The sequence below is a fragment of the Schistocerca nitens genome, chromosome 2, assembly GCF_023898315.1.
Source record: "Schistocerca nitens isolate TAMUIC-IGC-003100 chromosome 2, iqSchNite1.1, whole genome shotgun sequence".
Lineage (NCBI taxonomy): Eukaryota > Metazoa > Arthropoda > Insecta > Orthoptera > Acrididae > Schistocerca > Schistocerca nitens.
This window is the reverse complement of record NC_064615.1, coordinates 903,965,762-903,981,923: the sequence shown is the minus strand read 5'-3', so window position 1 is coordinate 903,981,923 and position 16,162 is coordinate 903,965,762. Positions and strand designations below refer to the sequence as shown.

Here is a 16,162-nt window from a genome sequence, read left to right as displayed (position 1 = left end):
ACTGAATGATGGATCGGTCGCACTGGACCAGATGATTCAGCCGTACATTACTGGCCTCCAAGGTTACCGTATCTGACTAAAACTCATTGTTTCTTGTGGGGGTTTATAAAAGACTCAGTTTAAGTCCAGTGTGGGAGCAATTTGAATACCGCATTGACATATGCTGTGCGTCTCAAGGGGCGTAGTGAACACCTATGAAAAGGTATGAAAAAAAAAAGTTTTGAGTTCCCCGTTCATCAAAAAACAAAATTCATTGTATACGTTTATCAGTTTCAGAAATATAGGCGTACCAAATCGGATGATTCCTTTTGATACGCCCTGTATTATAACTTATTTCAGTACATACAGTCGTGACCTCATTCAATTTTTTTTTTATTTTCAGATGACCAGTTTCGATCTTCTAAGAGATCATCTTCAACTCTTACATTCCTTGATGACAACAGGAACAGTTGGCGTGGGACAGGCCAATCAGTGCAGGCGTGGAATACGGTAATCAAAGAATGTAAGACCTGAAGATGACCTCTTAGAAGATCGAAACCAGCCATCTGAAAATAAAAGTAAACAACTTAAATGTGAACATGATGTGTGTATTGAAATAAGTTATACAAATATTGTTACAGAACATCCCGTCACTTCTAATACTGCCTCGTTATTACTGTTATATTATCTTTATTTTGAAAGTGGTGGCGTAAGCATTTAGGTCCACGGTTTAATGTAAGAGTCATGCTGAAGCCCTTAATCTTATCAGCTTAAACAAGTATATAAAAATCAGAAAATTGACTGCTCTCAACCATTTCGCTAAACTAGTCCTTTAAGATTCAATGTACATAGTTTTGGTTGCCGCTGTTTTTAATACGTTGGATGCATGTGTTCCCGTGACATGTGGACGATACATTCGTGGTCTTGCAGTGTGTTCTAGAAAAGTTTGAAGAATCCTCTGCCCCCTGAACAGCATACACAATAACGTCAGCTTCACTACGGAGGTGGAAGGAAATGAATGCCTACATGTTGCTGACGCAGGCGGTGACGACGCACGGTGCGGCTGTGTGTGTTGCAGAGCACGTGTCGGAGCTGCTGCGGCAGTCGGAGAACCGGACGCTGTCCCTGCTGGCGGTGGTGCTGCCGCGGTCGCCGTCCGCCGCCCGTGAGCCGGTGTCACGGCTGTACGCGCGCCTCGCCGCGCAGCTGGAGCAGCCGCTGCTGCCCCCGGGGGCGGCGGCGGCGGGGCAGGACGAGCCGGAGGACCTGGAGGACGCGGTGGGCGACGCCTTCTGGCGGCTCTTCCCGCTCGTCTACCGCCAGACGCTGTCGGGGCGCAAGGCGCAGCGCGACTTGTCGGCCGACTACGCGGCGTGCCTGAGCGCCTCGGCGCCCGAGCTGGAGCCGTTCGGCGGCGCGCCGCGGCGGCTGGCCAGGGCTCTGCGCGGCGCGCTGGGGGCCGCCCGGCTGCTGCGCCAGGCGCTGCTGCTCGGCGCCGCCGTGCTCGCAGACGCCGACCGCCTGCTCACCGCCAACCCAGGTACTCACTCCCCTGCTCTGGCTGCCTGCCTCTGGTCTGGGGTGTGTGCACAGTAACAAGCAAATCGTCCTATTTGCCATCGGTCTGACAAATAGTCATCTTTCTAGACGCACTGCGTTTTCAGTCTCCTAGCAATCAACCGCAGTTCACTACTTGACTGAACCTAAGTGAAAGATTTCTTAAATTCCGCGTTCAAGATATCGTTCGCGCAGCGGGACCATACGAGTACAAACATATCGTCGCTTGACCATCGCTCAGAGTCCCGTATGGATGATGTAGTAATAAACATCCCTGACGTAGAGAAACAACTGAAAGAGTTCGAAGCGAGTATGTCACCAGGTCCGGATGGAATCCTAATTCGGTTTTATGAAGAGTACTCTACGGTATTGGCCCTTTACTTAGCTTGCATTTATTGCGAATCTCTCGCAAAGTCTCAAGTGAAAGGGGAAACAAAAAAGAACCGCAGGTGACTCCTGTACAGTGGTTACTCCTTTGTAAGAGCACAAGTGAACACCGTAACTTTCGACACCTTGCGGATTTATTGGTTATTTTCCTTTGAATGTCGTTAAACATAAGATAGATGGTGCAATCTGAAGGAAAAGCTTATGTACACGAATCAGCACTGTTTCAGAAAGCATCGCTCGTGTGAAACCCAGCTTTCCCTTTTTTCACATGATATACTGCGAACAGTAGATGAAGCCAACAGCCAGATTCCATATTCCTGCATTTCGGAAAAGCATTTCACACGGTGCCCCACTGCAGCCTGTTAACGAAGGAAAGAGCATATGGAATAGGTTCCCAGAGATGTGAGTGACTCGAAGACAATCCAGTATGATTTCCTTGACGGCGTGTGTTCATCAGTGACGAGAGTATCTTGAGGAGTGCCGCAGGGTATTGTGGTAGAACCGCTGTTATTTTCTTTGTATATAAATGATCTGACGGACAGTGTGGGCAGCAATCTGCGCTTGTTTACTGATGATGCTTTGTTGTACGGGAAGATGTCGAAGATGAGTGACTATAGGATGTTACAAGATGAGGTAAACAAAATTTCTAGCTGGTTTGATGAATTATTAGTGTTTTGCTTGACACAGCCACGTTGTTTAAATACGTGGGCATAACGTTGCAAAGCAATATGAAATGGAACGAACAGTCGATGACTGTGCTAGGGAAGACGAATAGTTGACGTAGGTTTATCAGAAGAATCTTTAGGGAAGTCTGGCTCATCTGTAAAGGAGACCGCATGTGGGACGCTATTGCTCGAGTGGTTTGGATCCGCACCAGGTCGGATTAAAGGTAGGCACCGAAGGAGTTCAGAGGCAGGCTGCTACATTTGTTAGCGATAGGATCGAACCATACGCGAGTGTGACTGAGATGCTTCGGAAACTCAAGTGGGAATCCCTGGTGAGAACGCGACGTTCTTTTCGAGGAACACTATTGATAAAATTTAGAGAATCGACATTTGAAGCTGACTGCAAAACGATCCTACTGCCCCCCATTTCGTATAAGCGCCACGAAGATAACATACGAGAAATCAGGGCTCATACAGCGGGATATAGATAGCCGTTCTTCCCTCGCTGTGCTGGCAAATGGAACGGGAAAGGAAATGACTAGTAGTGGTACCATTCAGTGTCTTGCAGAATGCATGTAGATGGAGATATGTGATAATGCCGTTTCATATCCTTACTAATAGTTATAATATGTCTCTGTACGATTTGATTAATTTTAGTTGTGCGTCATTGACACTAAATGTAAATGTCGTGTGACTAGGGCCTCCCGTCGGGTAGACCGTTGGCCGGGTGCAAGTCTTTCGATTTGTCGCCACTTCGGCGTTGATGGGGATTAATTGATGATGATGATTAGAACAACACAACACCCAGTTCCTGAGCGGAGAAAATCTCCGACCCAGCCGGGAATCGAACCCGGACCCTTAGGATTGACAGTCTGTTGCGCTGACCACTCAGCTACCAGGGGCGGACGTCATTGACACTGTAGTCGTGGGACACTACGTTTATGCCTCTCGGGAAGTGCAAAAGTTTACTTTTCTGAAAATTTAAAGCAAGTTGCCGATCTTTGTACAACTTCCAAATCTTATCAGGATCGGGCTACACAATTTTCCAGATTCATTACAGATAACTGTTTGAATTGTAAAAATTCTGAGATTATCATTAATATTGTGTGCCAGGTCGTTAATGTACAGCATGACTAGCAAGGACGCCAACACAGTTCCCTGGGCTCGCCTGAAGTTAGTTCATCTATCGACGACTCTACATGCAAGGTAACAAAATGGTTCAAATGGCGCTGAGCACTATGCGACTTAACTTCTGAGGTCAGCAGTCGCCTATAACTTAGAACTAATTAAACCTAACTAACCTAAGGACATCACACACATCCATGCCCGGGGCAGGATTCGAACCTGCGACCGTAGCGGTCGTTCGGCTCCAAACTGTAGCGCCTAGAACCGCACGGCCACTCAGGCCGGCTCCAAGGTAACACGCTGCATTCTTCCCACCAAGAAATTGTCAGTCTAGTGACAAATTTCGCTTCATACACCATACAATTGTACGTTAAACATTGGTGTGGTACAGAGTCATATATTTTGCGGGAGTCAAGAAATACGGCAGCCACCTGTGTGGCTTGATCCTTGGCCTTGAATGTGAATGTAGAGAGAGCTCTAGTAGCTCGTCAACGGTTCATCTGTCACGTGTAGTCCCTCGCCGTCTTCATGGCGAGAGAGGAGTTGCGCACTGGCGTGTAATAGATATGAAATACAAGGTGCGTATGAAAAAGTCGATGAATAGTCACAGAAAACAAAGGAAACTGCTATTAGTCTTCAAAGTGATCACCACTAGCTACAACGTAGCTGTAAAACTGTTGCAAACTGTCAGCAAAAGCCGGCCGGTGTGGCCGAGCGGTTCTAGGCACTACAGTCTGGAACCGCGCGACCGCTATGGTCGCAGGTTCGAATCCTGCCTCGGGCATGGATGTGTGTGATGTCCTTAGGTTAGTTAGGTTTAAGTAGTTCTAAGTTCTAGGTGAGTGGTGACCTCAGAAGTTAAGTCCCATAGTGCTCAGAACCGGTTTTTTTTTTTTCCAGCAAAGGTTTCTTGTGGAATCGTTAGAAGCACCGTGGTCACGCGTTGCTGGATATCCGCACCGTTACCAGAGATGAGACCGGCTGCTACGAATACAAGGCAAAGCGACAGTCAATGGCATGTTGTTCATCGCCTTTGCCGCATCCCTGCGGTTAGATACTCATGATGTCGAAAAGGCGATGACCTTCGTCTTAATCTTGGATTTTGTGAGCTGACTTTTGTTGGGAGGCGACGCAGACGATGGGCACTATGCCATTGACTGTCACTTGGTCTCCGGGTCGTATTGGTAGCACCAAGTCGAATCTCCGGTAATGATGGGATGTCCACCAACAATGATCGCAGTGCCTCAAGCGATTCCACAAGAAACCTTTGTCAAAGCTGTTTTGTTTGCAGCTCTTGTTTCTGTTGTTTTCTGAGACCATTCAATTAACTTTTCAAGAGCACCTTGCGTTTAAACATAAGAGCCTGGGAACTAATGTTAAGCGTCCTTATTCCAAAAACAATAACAGCAATAAACGTACACCTGCTAATAGGCACACATGTTGTGTAAATTGAAGGTGTAGAGGGGAAGCAAGGAAAGGAAAGGAAAGGAAAGCGAAGGGGATCACTGCTGTAAGCTGTATCGGACCATTACGCGGGATCAGCGGCAACTAGTGAAAATGCGAACCCGGACCGGGCTTCGAACCTGGGACATCCTATTTACTAGACAGGTGCGTTAACCACTGCGCCATCCGAAACACACCGTTACTACAGCTGCACGGACTATCTCGGCACGCGTGACGACCTATGCACATTTACATCGAGCGCTATCTATACGCAAGCACGCATATTATTGGTAGAGTTTGCGTGCCTGTTATCCAGTCTTTTGGAAATGACTTGATACGATCTTGGGTGGGAACACTGGGAGACACGAGGGAGAATTGTCGTGTCTCGCTCAGAACACACACTTAATCGTGAACTTGATTCAGCTTGCTCAAATGCGCAAAATACAAGACGTACAGAAATGGAAATGGCGTCAGTGTCTTCTGGAACAACTGCACTATGTTCACACTTTAATTTTTATTTGCCATAGAATGTTTGTAAGAGATGCGGGAAACCTTTTTGTTATTGAATGAAGGAGAACTCATTTTCTGGACAAAATCTTGAGATACATCGAATTTTTATTTGCTTGCTACGGAAGAGAACTCTGTCGTAGATCTTCAACACGAGATAATTTATTTTAAATTGACGCACAATAATTCTCATTTGCCTCAAAAGATGAGCAGTGACCTGTTCGGTTTGATTTGGAAAACACACTAATTTTTATAATTAACCTTTTACTATGTTTTGTGATACAAATTCATCCTTATTTCTAACATAAATAAGATTTTGGTTGTTTATCGAAGTAGGCAGCTTATAGGTTTGAAAGAAAAGGCAGTAGTGATGCACAGTACACTTCCCCAGTATTTAAACTGTTGTTGTATAAACAGTGAGAGAGATCTCTTTCGCGAGATTATGATCGTGTTTCTGAAATAAACTTCATTTGGACTCAATTGTCGATAGCAGCCTTCATAGTCAGACCTTAGCAAAATATGCTTTTGCTATGCAGGTACTTAAACTACACACACCAAAAAATGCAGCTCAATACCCCTATGCATCGTTTCTCTGATGACAATGGAAAATCTCTACTGAAATTACTCTTGTAGCTATTACACATACCACGATTATTTAATGACTTGATCATTTCCGGTACTGAATTTTCAACAATAACATCGTCCCCCCATGCTTTTCCCAGGAAGCGGTGCGGATGACTGAAGGCTTCCTTCCGCTCTTTAGAAATTAATTTCATAGCAGCTTCGTTGCTGAGAGCCTCGACTGCAGAGTACCTTTTTGATTATTGCAAACAACGTAACGTTTAGTTTGGATCCATTTCAATTCTGTTGGGTTGAAGTGGCAGTGATAAGGTGACACTGTAATGCCCTTCTCGTCAGCTCATCGATTTCGTATATGGAGAGCTGTTGTTTATGGAGAAATATTGCACCATAATCTTCGGCCTTAACTTTAATCACTTACTTCGACGCTGAAGCGAATCACCTCCCCCTTTCGCTTTGACATGTTGGGCGTTTTATCAAGAACCTTAGAATCAAGAATAATCGGTGACAATGCAGATACATAAGCCCGAAATGACACAGTTCGCCAATACCCTGGGCAAGAGAGCGATGTCGAGCTTTTTTGCTGAACAAAATCTCCGCGCAACGATCGGTTCCGCAGGACAAGGCTTCCTGAAGCTTGTTGTAGGCGGTAAGTGTTTCAGTGGTAAGTAAAAGTGTGGTAGCTTCTGTCTTGTGAGAATAGCCGGATGCGTGCCATGTCTTTCTCAGAGCCTCTCCCCACTACTCCCTTCATACATGTCAATCTTAATCTTGAACGTAGTGGATTGTTCACGAGTTCTTTCGTAGTATAACATGTCCTTAAAGTGTATCATTGTGGACGTGTTTTGCAGGAAAATCGGAGATGATGGGGACAGTTGAACGTCACGTATCGTCGCGCTTGTTTTCAGGTGTTTCCCGTGCGTTGAATCCGATGACACGGAAAAGAAAATTCCACTACCCGCTGCTTGCTTGCTGCGGGACGGGCAGCGCCGTATTTGTAGGCTGCCCGTAACACAAAACCGATGTCCGGGAAGTCGGCTTCAGCTGCGCGTGCCTGCAACCGATCCTATAAGTGAATGGCATTCCATTCTGGTGCAAGACCGGACTGTCTGTAGAAAGGACCGTGCAGACAAGACATATGGTATCGCTATCGGAAAGTTTTTTATCCACGAATTCGTAATTTATTTTCCGTCTATTAAGAAGGTGCAGGCCTATAATAAACCACATCTTAATACAGACTGGCATGTACTGTATCTACCAACTTCAAACGATGTTACATGGTGACTGCAGCTTTGAAATACAGGTATATAAATTGGCAATGAACTACAGTATGTAACATAGCCCGCCCGGCTGGCCGTGCGGTCTAACGCACGACTTTCCGGGCGGGAATGAGCGCCGGTCCCCGGCACGGATCCGCCCAGCGGATTTGTGTCGAGGTCCGGTGAGCGGGCCAGTCTGTGGATGGTTTTTAGGCGGTTTCCCATCTGCCTCAGCAAATGCGGGCTGGTTCCCCTTATTCCGCCTCAGCTACGCTATGTCGGCGATAGGTGCGCAAACAAGTTCTCCACATACGTGTACACCAACATTACTCTACCACGCAAACATAGGGATTACACTCGTCTGGTGTGAGGCGTTCCCTGGGGGGTCCACCGGGGGCCGAACCGCACAATAACCCTTAGTTAGGTGTGGGGCGGCGGAGGGGTGAAGTGGACTGCGGTAGTCGTCTTGGGGTTGCGGACCACTGCGGCTGCGGCGGGGACGGATCCGTCGTTTCTAGGTCCCTGGTTAACATAACATAACATGTAACATGCGTTTCTGAAGAAGAAAAATTTGTTAACATCGAGTATAGATTTAAATGTCAGGAAGTCGTTCCTGAAAGTATTTGTATGGAGTGTAGCCATGTATGGAAGTGAAACGTGGACGATAAATAGTTTAGACAAGAAGAGAATAGAAGCTTTCGAAATGTGGTGCTACAGAAGAATGCTGCAGATTAGATGGGTAGATCACATAACTAATGAGGAGGAATTGAATAGAATTGGGGAGAAGAGGAGTTTGTGACACAACTTGACTAGAAGAAGGGATCGGTTGGTAGGACATGTTCTGAGACATCGAGGGATCACCAATTTAGTATTGGAGGGCAGCGTGGAGGGTAAAAATCGTAGAGGGAGACCAGGAGATGAATACACTAAGCAGATTCAGAAGGCTGTAGGCTGAAGTAGGTACCGGGAGATTTAGAAGCTTGCACGGGATAGAGTAGCATGGAGAGCTGCATCAGGACTGAAGACCACAACAACAACAACAACAACAACAACACGTAACATATATCGGCAGACGCGTCATTACTCCTTGAGAATAAGTTCCTTCAAATGTACCCCATCTGGCTGGTTGCACAGCTGAAGGCGTCGCCCAAGCTTTCACAACATGCCTTAACATATCCAGTGGAATGGCGCTTATTTCACGGCGAATGGCAGTCTACAATTCGTCAATTGTAGCAAGCGATTGGCAGAAACCCGTTCCTCCACATAATCCGAAAGAAAGTAATCCAAAGCTGGTCAACCACGGAAACGGGACAACTGCATTATATTGTTAAACCGAAATACCATACTATTTGGAAACATTTGTCAAAATGTAGCTGTACTTTGGCGTGTCCGCCAGCTTACCTGTGTGGTAACGTGCTCGCTTCCCATGCAAGCGGGCCCGGGTTCGATTCCCGGCCGGGTTGGAGATTTTCTCTGCTCGGAGACTGGCTGTTGTGTTGTCCTCGTCATCATTTAACCATCATCGCTGGCGCGCAAGTCGCCCAAAGTGGCGTCGAATGAAATAAGACTTGCACTTGGCGGCTGAACTTCCCCGAATAGGGGACTCCCGCCCAACGATGCCATACGCTCATTTCCATTTTTTGTACTTTGGCGTGTTATGTGAGCCGTTGTACCATCCTGCTAAGTCGCTTATTCAAGAACCCTCCTCTTGCAAAACAAAAATGAGCAAATTATGCAACTTTTGCAGTAGCGGGTGGCATTCACTGTTGCTACAAGTCTGGCGTTATCGTCACAAAAGAATTAACATATCCATTTATGAGAAAAGTATGGTTCATGGGAGATCATCAGTGGTTAGAGAACAGTGATTCTCGGTTAACCATTGTAAGAATGTCAGTACATTGGAGAGTCTGTTTTTACTGTCAGTGTTCCCAGCTCTTGAATCACCTGCAATTTATATGGATGAAACTTTGTGAGGTAATGACGAGTCGTGGATATTCAAAACATCTAATAAACGCGATAAGAAGTATGTATCGAACACGATTATAATTGTAGATGTCAACAGAAAAATGATTAAAATACTACTAAAAAGGAGTATGACAAGGCTGCTGTATCTCCCCAACTACGTTTAACATTCACATACATAAAATAATGCACATATGGAAAACAGGATTTTAAAAAGGTTTATACCTAGGCAGAACGATTCTTTTAAGTAACTTACTATATACTGACGACGCAGTGATCCTAACACATTAAGAAGAGTATGTTCAGAAAGGAATTTACGTTCTGAAACAAATAAATGGGAATTTGACATGGAGATATCGACAGAAAAAACTTATACGGTGGCCATCATTGGGGACAGAACGCATTAGACCCAAAATAATGGTAGGTCAACAGATTTTAGAGCAAGTAAAACACTTCACTTACCTAGGATGTGAGTTGACATAAGCCGGCCGGAGTGGCCGCGCGGTTCTAAGCGCTACAGTTTGGAACCGCGCGACCGCTACGGTCGTAGGTTCGAATCCTGCCTCGGGCATGGATGTGTGTGATGTCCTTAGGTTAGTTAGGTTTAAGTAGTTCTAAGTTCTAGGGGACTGATGACCTCAGCAGTTGAGTCCCATAGTGCTGAGCCATTTGAACCATTTGAGTTGACATATGGCTACAGCAAGGATATACAAATTAAGCTTAATAAATTTAGGCGGGTATGCGAAACAGTTAAAAGAAACCTTAAAAATAAAACTAGGAAAGATACTCAAATTGAATTCTATAAAATAATTGCAGTCCTCACAATGCCCTGCGGAAGCGAGAACTTAGTGGTAAGCTAAAAGCAAGAAAGCCGTATTCAGGCACAAGGATCGAAATTCCTGGGCGAGTTAAAGGTTGCGCAATAGAAGAGACTAAGGAATCAACATATTGGAGAAAAACTAAAAATTTTTAGTCTAAATGATAAAATTGTAGACTATAGGAGAAAATGGAAAGAACACGTGGAACGAATGGAGAGAGACAGACTCCCCTTAACGGCTGGAAAATGTAAGTGCCAAGGGAGAAGCGATAGAGCAACGTCAGAATTGGCGTTCTGGGCTAAAGGACGACTTAGCCTCCGTGTCAAACATGCGGAGTCAGGGTAATAGCAGACCAATAAACCTATATTTTAATTTGAGCGTTCCTTTCAGTATGTATAATTGTTTTTACTGTGGCTGCCCCATTTGTAAGACTGTTTGCCATTTATGCTTTTAAACCTTTCGGGATGCGAGATCGTGGTCCAGGAAACTCTTCTGTTCCTGACGTTTCGTCCAGGTCTGCGCTGGACATCCTCAGAGGCGCTCCTCCACTAAGTCTTGCCGACTGGCCGGTCGGACGTCCGAGAGCGACATACATACTGTAGCGAACGGGGCGTGGTCGAAGTAACACGTGATGAGTAGAGATAATCACGAAAGGTTTACTGGCAGCTATGTCATCCGATCGTGAAAGCCTTCATTCTATGTTTGCCACTTATTTAACCTTCTTATAAATAGGACTTACCTAAAGATTCGCGATAATGCAAGTAAATAAGGGGCCACTGACGAAAAGTAAACTTAAACACCGTCCAAAGATCCTAACGGGCCCATCGGTACCGACCGACCGCCGTCTCATTATCTACCAATGGCATTAAGGGGCGCGGAGCTAGCACACCGCTCTCTCAGCCGTTGTCGGTTTTCGTGACCTGGAACCGCTATTATTTGATCAAGTACTTCCTCAGTTGGCTTCACGAAGCTGACGAGAAGAACACCGGAAGTTCCGCAAATGGTTCAAATGGCTCTGAGCACTATGGGACTCAACTGCTGTGGTCATAAGTCCCCTAGAACTTAGAACTACTTAAACCTAACTAACCTAAGGACAGCACACAACACCCAGCCATCACGAGGCAGAGAAAATCCCTGACCCCGCCGGGAATCGAACCCGGGAACCCGGGCGTGGGAAGCGAGAACGCTACCGCACGACCACGAGATGCGGGCGAAGTTCCGCAAATCGATTTCCCAGAAACTTGGCTCAGTGGAAAAAGGAGTCCAAATAAGGAACACGTGTCTCGGGTTATCTATATACAGGGTGGTCCATTGATAGTGACCGGTCCAAATATCTCACGAAATAAGCATCAAACGAAAAAAACTACAAAGAACGAAACTCGTCTGGCTTGAAGGTGGAAATCAGATGGCGCTATGGTTGGTCCCCTAGATGGCGCTGCCATGCGTCAAACGGACATCAGCTGCGTTTTTTACAATAGGAACCTCCATTTTTTATTACATATTCATGTAGTACGAAAAGAAATGTGAATGTTTTAGTTGGACCTTTTTTTTCGCTTTGTGATGGATGGCGCTGTAATAGTCACAAAGTATAAGAACGTGGTATCACGTAACATTCCGCCAGTGCGGACGGTATTTGCTTCGTGATACATTACCCGTGTTAAAATGGACCGCTTACCAATTGCGGAAAAGGTCGATACCGTGTTGATGTATGGCTATTGTGATCAAAATGCCCAATGGGCGTGTGCTATGTATGCTGTTCGGTATCCTGGACGACATCATCCAAGTGTCCGGACCGTTCGCCGGATAGTTACGTTATTTAAGGAAACAGGAAGTGTTCAGCCACGTGTGAAACGTCAACCAAGATCTGCAACAAATGGTGATGCCCAAGTAGGTGTTTTAGCTGCTGTCGCGGCTAATCCGCACATCAGTAGCAGGCAAATGGCGCGAGAATCGGGATTCTCAAAAACTTCGGCGTTGAGAATGCTACATCAACATCGATTGCACCCGTACCATATTTCTGTGCACCAGGAATTGCATGGCGACGACTTTGAACGTCGTGTACGGTCCTGCCACTGGGCACGAGAGAAATTACGGGATGATGACAGATTTTTTGCAGCGCCATGTATCGGGCCAACCATAGCGCCATCTGGTTTCCGCCTTCAAGCTAGACAAGTTTCGTTCTTTGTAATTTTTTCGTTTGACGCTTATTTCGTGAGATATTTGGCCCGGTCACGATCAGTGGACCACCCCGTATACTTGGCCGTTTCTGAGAAAACGACCATCAATGTTTTCGAAGTGCCTTAGAAGCCTTTTAAGGGACGGTAATGTCGGCCCAACTGCTTGTGGCTAGCGTCACGGCCTCTCACTTTTGCATCCGGGGTTCGAAACTGGATTATTGTTTTCATTTATTTTATTTTATTCAATAATCGACCAAAGTCTGTAGAAGGTTGCTACACGAATGTTTCTTATCATTTAAAGGATAAAAGGACGTCATGTTAATTATAAAATTACAATTGGGTTTTACAATATCATATATTTATTATGTAATATGTGTTACGATATTTTTAAATCTTCATATTCTTATATTCTGATATCAGTTCTTGATTATTATATTTTTTCTTGATGAAGATTTCGTTCAGTCCCGCGGAAGATACCGATCGTAGAAACATTTGGAACATACAAATTCCAAACAACACGAAGATTACGCGAAGGCCGTTTCTGCACAGCGAGATTTCTTCGTATGGATCTCACTTGGTAAAGATACGTCGTTAACAGTGCTGGAGATTTCACGCTTTGGCGATAATTTCGCTGTAAACGACGGATTACTTTTTCGGAAATTGGCGCTTGCAACTGATCATGGATCATTCACTTACTGTTTCTTTTTTTAAATTCACTCACCAGACATAGGGTAAGTAAATGAAAAGAAATAGTCGGGTTTCGTACATGGGGTGCAAACGTGTAACTATGTGTCATTGTGCCACTGCTTTGGTCGAACTACTTACTCGCTGAAAGGCACATAAAGTACCTCGAAAACTTTGACCGTCGTTTTCTCAGAAACGTTCGAGTGTTTACAGATAACCCGAGACTAGTTTTCGCTTATTTTGGCCCCTCTTCCACTGTGCGAAGTTTCTGGGAAATCGGGCTATGGCACTTGCCGTGTTCTCCTCGTGAGTGCACCCTGTTTCAATCCTACATGGCCGTAACCGTAATCGGACCGGGATCCTCCGCATGAATGCCGAAGAGTACTCTCTGTAATACCGAACTGGGATTACTATGCCACTTACGTGCAGTTACCATCGTTAGCAAAGTGGTTTCACCAAGCATCAACGTACATCGTTTTCCTTTCACTTCTTGCTCTAAGGAGGGTAAGTTGGCTGATAGCTTGTTGATGTTCAGAATATCTAGTAATAAATCAATACTTATATAGCTCTAACACCGACAGTATATTTAAAATATGTAGCCGATATTTTTATATGTTGATACGTCGATACTTTTTAGGCCGATGTATCGATACCTTTATTCGATCTATCGACGGCTGATTGCGACTTTTTTTAAATATCGTTTCATGGGACTGCCGATATTTTTAAAAAATCAACAGTCCAATAAGGAACTCACGACTCGAAATGAGCTTTCTGGGAATGACATATGTTTGCTAAAACCGAACTGGAATTCCTGGACTCGCATTCGGGAGGACGACTGTTCAATCCCGCGTCCGGCCATCCTGATTTAGGTTTTCCGTGATTTCCCTAAATCGCTCCAGGCAAATGCCGGGATGGTTCCTTTCAAAGGGCACGGCCGACTTCCTTCCCGGTCCTTCCGTAATCCGATGAGACCGATGACCTCGCTGTCTGGTCTCCTTCCCCAAAACCAACCAACCAACTGGGATTCCATCCGCACCTGGCGACTTATTTCTTTCCAACTCTTTTGGCTACCTTTCAACGTCAGTGATGCTTATTTTAACCAGCCTGTAGCGCTGTACTACAGAGCAGTGTGTGTCGGTGCTTGGCAGGCGGGGCGGAGTCGTGGTCGCGGTGCCAGTCGGCGCTGCTGCGCATGTCGTACTGCTCGCGCTGCAGCGGGCTGTCGGCGCAGGCCAAGCCGTGCTCGGGCCTCTGCCTGAACGTGGTGCGCGGCTGCCTGACGCAGCACGCCGCCGAGTTGGACCTGCCGTGGAACGGATACGTGGAGGCCGCGGAGCGCCTCGCGGCCGCCGTGCAGGGACACGCCGCGCTAGAGGACGCGCTGCGCTCCATAGACGCGCACGTCGCCGAGGCCATCATCATCGCCATGGAGACCCGCCCGGGGCTCGACAGGAAGGTGAGCTCCACCCCACCCCACCCCATCCCGTCTCTACGTACACTCTCTAGCTCGTTTTCGTGTTGGTGTTCGTTGCTCACTTCTCATTCCCAGTGCTTGTCTCTGTACTTACTCTTATTCCTGCCGCCGTCAGATGTAACACTTCCTGACCACCTCCGTTCGTTTCGGCGGTTTTGAAATCAGTATTGACAAAAAGTTTGCAGATATTCAGTGACGGGCATGGCTGTAAACTACGTATGACAAAGAACAAACGGGGAGGGGAATGAAACTTCCTGGCAGATTTAAACTATGTGCCGGACCGAGACTCGAACTCGGGACCTTTTACTTTCGCGGACAAGTGCTCTACCAGCTGAGCTACCCAAGCACGATTCACGCCCCGTGCTCCCAGCTTTACTTCTGCCAGTACCTCGTCTCCTACCTTGCAAACTTTACAGAAGCTCTCCTGTGAACCTTGCAGAACTAGCACTCCTGAAAGGAAGGATATTGCGGAGACATGGCCTAGCCACAGCCTGGGAAATGTTGGTAGAGCACTTGTCCGCGAAAGGCAAAGGTCCCGAGGTCGAGTCTCGGTCCGGCACAGTTTTAATTTGCTAGGAAGTTTCATATCAGTGCACACTCCGCTGCAGAGTGAAAATCTCATTCTGGGGAGGGGCATGTTTATAAAGTTCCAAACATCATCATATTCGAAAAATAACTTTGCTTAACTTGTCTCTGCTATGCAGTCTTCTTTAAGATTACTATTTTTTTTTTTTGGCGTTCACTGCCCATTTGTGTAAGTTCCCGTTTTGTAAGAAGAAATCTAATTTTGTAAAGTTTTTTAATTAAGTTTTGTAATAAAACGTTGTGGAGGTTTTGTTTTCTTCCGTATTTATTGCTTCTGCCAGCAAATATCAACACGTTGCTCTTAAATATAATAAAAAAGAACATCACTTTTTTTCACGATAGCATTTGCACACGCCAAAAAAGACAAAGACTGGCCAAAGATGCAAGTGTCGCAGTACAATGATATTCATGTTTAGCAATTCTCAACACATTACGCTTCAACATATAATAAAATCGGACTGATCTTATAAAATGTCACTTCTCTCCAAAACAACACCATTAACACGCGCTAAACGTTAGATAAAGAGTGACAAATATGCCAATCTCGCAGTAGAAAGATATTCATTTTTAAGTATCGATTTTACATTCAAAGGTCAAAGCTATGTATTATTAATATTTTGTAAGCTTTACATTACAAATGTTTCCAAATTATTCTCAAAAAGCTATAAAAATAAGATTAATAATAATAATTTCATGTTTCTTTGGGAAAATATAATTATTAAATCCTTGTAGTATTTTCTTTTTCAGTTTGAAATAATTCCTCATCACATGTTTTTATAACTGAATAGAACTGAAAGCACACTTTACTGCTTTTTATAAAAAAAATTGCCTTATGTGATAGTTGTGCGGTCAGGGGCGTCTTGGCACGGATTGCGCGGCTGCCCCCCCCCCCCCCCCACCCTGTCGGAGGTTCGAGTCCTCCCTCGGGCAGTTAGATTAAGTAGTGTGTAGGCTTTGGGAC

At 45.5% G+C, this 16,162-nt stretch overlaps 1 protein-coding gene across 1 annotated transcript in view; it reads left to right on the top strand.

Moving 5' to 3' along the window:
- LOC126237215 (division abnormally delayed protein-like) overlaps positions 1-16,162 on the top strand; it is a 631,733-nt gene that overhangs the window by 488,142 nt on the left and 127,429 nt on the right. The window contains exons 3-4 of the mRNA XM_049947101.1: positions 1,058-1,519; positions 14,291-14,598. Of these exons, the coding sequence (XP_049803058.1) occupies positions 1,058-1,519; positions 14,291-14,598 (770 nt within the window). The remainder of the gene's footprint in view (positions 1-1,057; positions 1,520-14,290; positions 14,599-16,162) is intronic.